The sequence below is a fragment of the Protobothrops mucrosquamatus genome, unplaced genomic scaffold (assembly GCF_001527695.2).
Source record: "Protobothrops mucrosquamatus isolate PMUCROS unplaced genomic scaffold, P.Mucros_1.0 scaffold2215, whole genome shotgun sequence".
Classification (NCBI taxonomy): Eukaryota; Metazoa; Chordata; class Lepidosauria; order Squamata; family Viperidae; genus Protobothrops; species Protobothrops mucrosquamatus.
In genome coordinates this window covers 105,997-109,912 of record NW_015388307.1, presented here as the reverse complement: position 1 = coordinate 109,912, position 3,916 = coordinate 105,997, and the positions used below count along the sequence as shown (strand labels likewise).

The 3,916-nt window shown below is 41.3% G+C and overlaps 1 protein-coding gene across 1 annotated transcript; it reads right to left on the bottom strand.

Annotated features, from left to right (window-relative positions):
• Positions 1-1,804: 1,804 nt before the first annotated feature.
• Positions 1,805-2,272, bottom strand: PIRT (phosphoinositide interacting regulator of transient receptor potential channels). The gene has a single exon (XM_015824379.1). The coding sequence runs from the start codon at positions 2,270-2,272 to the stop codon at positions 1,817-1,819; it is 456 nt and encodes a 151-aa protein (XP_015679865.1). The 3' UTR covers positions 1,805-1,816.
• Between the last annotated feature and the right edge of the window lie 1,644 nt (positions 2,273-3,916).

Sequence of the window (3,916 nt, the reverse complement as noted above, 5' to 3'; positions counted from 1 at the left end):
TTCTGTGGTCACATGACCACAATTTACATTTTTTTCTGGAAACCGGTGTTCACTTAAGATTTCCAACAAAACTGCCTCCATAGAGAACAATGGGTTCGCTTAATGACTGTGGTGTTCACTTAATGACCACAGCATTCACTTTACAACCACTGCTTAATGATTACTGCAAAACAGGTTGTAAAAGTGGGTGTGGTCATGTGATGACCCACTCAATGACCATCACAACCTACGATCGGTCGTAAGTCAAGGATTACTTGTATGGGTGGACTGAGGTTCATTTCATCTCTTCTTGCCCTTTGGTTCCATTCTTGCACTGGGGAAAGTAGGAAATGCTGGTCAGTCCTTAGTCTGATTCTCCTAAAGCAAACATAAATGGTTGAGAGGGGAAGACTGCCCACAAATCCCTGGAAGGAGGCACTTCCGTATCACCCGGGAGAAATACCATGATTTAGATTAGAAGGCCACCTCTGGAAATTGCTGTAAAAATTACTTTCTCTAAGGAAGTACATGCAAGGCCTCTGGGTTTCATCTCTGATTTATTTCATCTTAATATCCTCACCGTTCTTCAGCATAACAGTTACAAACCCACAATCCAGTGTTCTATGAAGTAGTCTCTGAGATCGTTTTGGTGTGATGCTTTGTGCCGATCATTTATTTCTCCAGTTTTTGAACTGGAGCCTAAGCCCGTTCTCCCCTTCCTGCTTGCCAAGTCCAATGCACTCCTGATCTTCGGAATGGGCATATAGTTCAGCATTCAAGAGCTACTTGGTTTTAGTCTGAATGAAATATTTCATTTCAATTTTCTCTTGGAGAAAATGTCATTGTCAGTGATGTTTTTTTTCTCCCTGACCATAAGCACAAACAGATGACGAAGGGCAAAATATATGGACAAAGAGCTGTTCTAAACATCGAAAACATCCTAACAGTTCAAGGTATATTTTAAAAATAGATTTCATGTTCGTAATTTTAAAAGAGTTTGTTTTTTTCATTTAATGACTTTTTTCAAGTTGTCCTTGGATCACTTTCTGTTCACTGGAGTTTGTCTGCAGCTCATTTTATGGTGTATGGAAATATATCTGATCCATATTGTTTCTTAGTCTGCCCTTTCAAAACAAAAAGAACATCAATAAGAAAAAAAACCCACCCCTACTAATAAAGGATATTACTACCTACCTAGCAAAGATAACTTGGCAGGTTTTGTAAGTAGGGTCCAGTTTCCTTGCAGAAGATTCAGTATTCTCCTTGTTCAATATACTTGTATGCCTACCACTTTCCAAGTGCGTTTTCTATATCTCTTTCCACTCTAAGAACATTTGTCTTCGGTCTCTAAACTCTAAATTTTCTCCCACAATGGAATGGGTTTTTCCATGAACCATTTATTATACCCATTCATACAAGACAACATTTGAGAATTATTTTCTGCAAGCAGTTTTGCCCCCAAAGAAGCCATTTCTTCTACGAAAATATATAAGACAGTCCACTTTGAAGCTCTTTGAGTCAGTCAGCAGTCAAAGCAATATTCAGTATGCTAAATGCACAATCAAGTTTAGCCAAAGTAACTGTTTTGGGGTTTGATTTGACAATGGAAAGATATGATCCTCTTGTTGAAAAGGAAAACTCATTCACTAGTGGACGGCCCAGGCACAGCCATGGTGACGTCTGCCCAGAAATAGGCTAATCCTAAACAGACAAAAGGAAGAGATGGGCATGGTGATCTCACCTTCAGAACAGACTTGATTTTACTTGCAGGACATTGGAACAAAAAGGACCGAGCCTGCTCAAGTGACCTTGCGGCCAAACCCAAGAGAGACTACCTTCAGCGGTTGAGGAAGAAGGACTTAATGCTCTGAAGGATGGGATATTTCTGCTTCTGTCGCAGCTTCTTGCGGATGATGGGGATCCAGACAAGCCCACATACAAGCATCATGAGGCCAAGGGAAAGGAAGGCCGGACCACACAGCTTAAACACCTCCTTGGTTATGTTGCTGGTTTTGTTGCCCATGTTGTTGCTTATGCTGGTCGTGTTGTTGTTTCTGTCCAGGGTGAGGCAAGTTAGACTAGTAATGGCAATCCCAAAGAGGAACACTGCCCCGCCCACTGAGAGCACAATGACTGGTTTGTGGTAAATGTCCCATTTATTCCGGGGAGGAGTATTCCAGCCGGACTCACTCCGAGAACTGATGCACAAGGTACTGGCTGTTTGGCTGGGCAACAAGTCCTTGGACTCAGGGGACTTCTCTCCTGCCTCCATTTCTTTGGTTTGGGTTTCCATGGCTACCAGTTTTATAGGCTCACAGCATTAGCACCTCTGGAGATGAGTGGGGAAGAGAGAGAAACAGAGAGAGAAAGAGAGGAATTGAGGTTATTTGAGCAGCCTTAGATATGAATCTCCACTTCTGCCCAAGCCATGGACCATCATTTATTAATGTTATTTATGGGCATAAATGGCTGACTCATTCTTTCAACCACACACCAAGGCTAGGACATAAATCCAGGAAAGTGTTACAGCTTTGGAAAGGGCATTTTGTGAGCTTTTGCATGCCTTTGCCTGAAATTCCGGTCTCTGATCAAGGTCGCCTGAGAGAACTTGGAACAATGGGTGTATAATTTTAGAAGTCTGCTTGCAGTGGAAGCACACTCATCAGATTTCAGTGATTGTCTCACAGTTAGGCCAGCACAAGGAATTATATTGCAGAGTCCTGAAAAAAGGACCCTACATCTTGGCTTTAAGGTTCTTCCATCTAGATTTCTTAATGTGCTAGCTTAAAAAGTGAGGGGTGGTCTTTTTTACTCATTTCTTGGCTCGTAATTCTCATAGAAATAACAGGGTGGTAGGATATACAGGACCAACAGAAAAAGCCAGAATTTTTTTAACTTACTCAAGAACATTCGCAAACTGGAAGATGGTGGATTATCCCATTTCCCAGTAGGAGGGCTCTTAGTTGCTCTAATGTCACCACATTTGGTTGAAATTTTGAGTTCTGAAGCCAAGCTGAACTTCTCTGGGGAGACTCAGCAAGCTTATTCCTGTCTCTGATAGTCGCCAGCCAGCAAAGTTTGAGGCCTATTAACCCAAAGGAAGTTCAGTGTATGGCTTAGCTGCTTGCTTGCTTATTTATTAAAAACAGCTTTTCCCAATCTGGTGCCTCCCAGTCTGGGTCCTGCTGGCTGGAAAATATATGGAGCTGAAGACACAGCAGAACTGAAGGATAGTAGATTGGTAAAGGCTACTTTAATGTCTCTGTCTTTCTTTCAGGCAGATATGTTCAAACCAGCATACCAAAGCAACATAAAAATTAACATTAATTCTTGTCGGCTTTATATTGTGAAATGGTTCTAAAATTGGTAAAAGGTTGAAGTCTGTTCCCCAAAACATGGGCATCCATAGGAAGAGACAAGAAGAAGTAAATAATAAAATGGGTATCACAACATCAGTACACAAACACAGCCTCACGTATTTGTGTTTGGTGTTGTGAGGGCAGAGCTTATGATAATACATGTTATATTTTGTCTTTGTGGTTAGGAATGGATGCCTATGTCCAGTGCTTTTTTTCTAAAAAAAAAAAAAGGTGCCGGAACTCACACACGTCATACAACCCGCCTTGCCTACCCTACAAGGTTCCATCCAAAAATGGTGCCGGAACTCCGTTCTGGGCGTTCTATGAGAAAAAAAGCCCTGCCTATGTCTAAATCTTCTGATGGACAAATTAGGTCTTACTGAGTCCCAAAGATGCTTCTTCAAAAGACAGCTGGACTTTGTTTTTCCTTGAAGACATTTTGCTTCTCATCCAAGAAGCTTCTTCAGTTATGATTGAATGATGGAGAATGGAAGAATTTATATTCCTTGTAGAATATAAATTCTTCCATTCTCCACCATTCAGTTTTTCCTTGAAGACATTTCACTTATATTCCTTGC

Bases quoted from the DNA above. Each gene is read 5' to 3' on its own strand.
- PIRT (XM_015824379.1), bottom strand. From the start codon at position 2,272: ATGGAAACCCAAACCAAAGAAATGGAGGCAGGAGAGAAGTCCCCTGAG.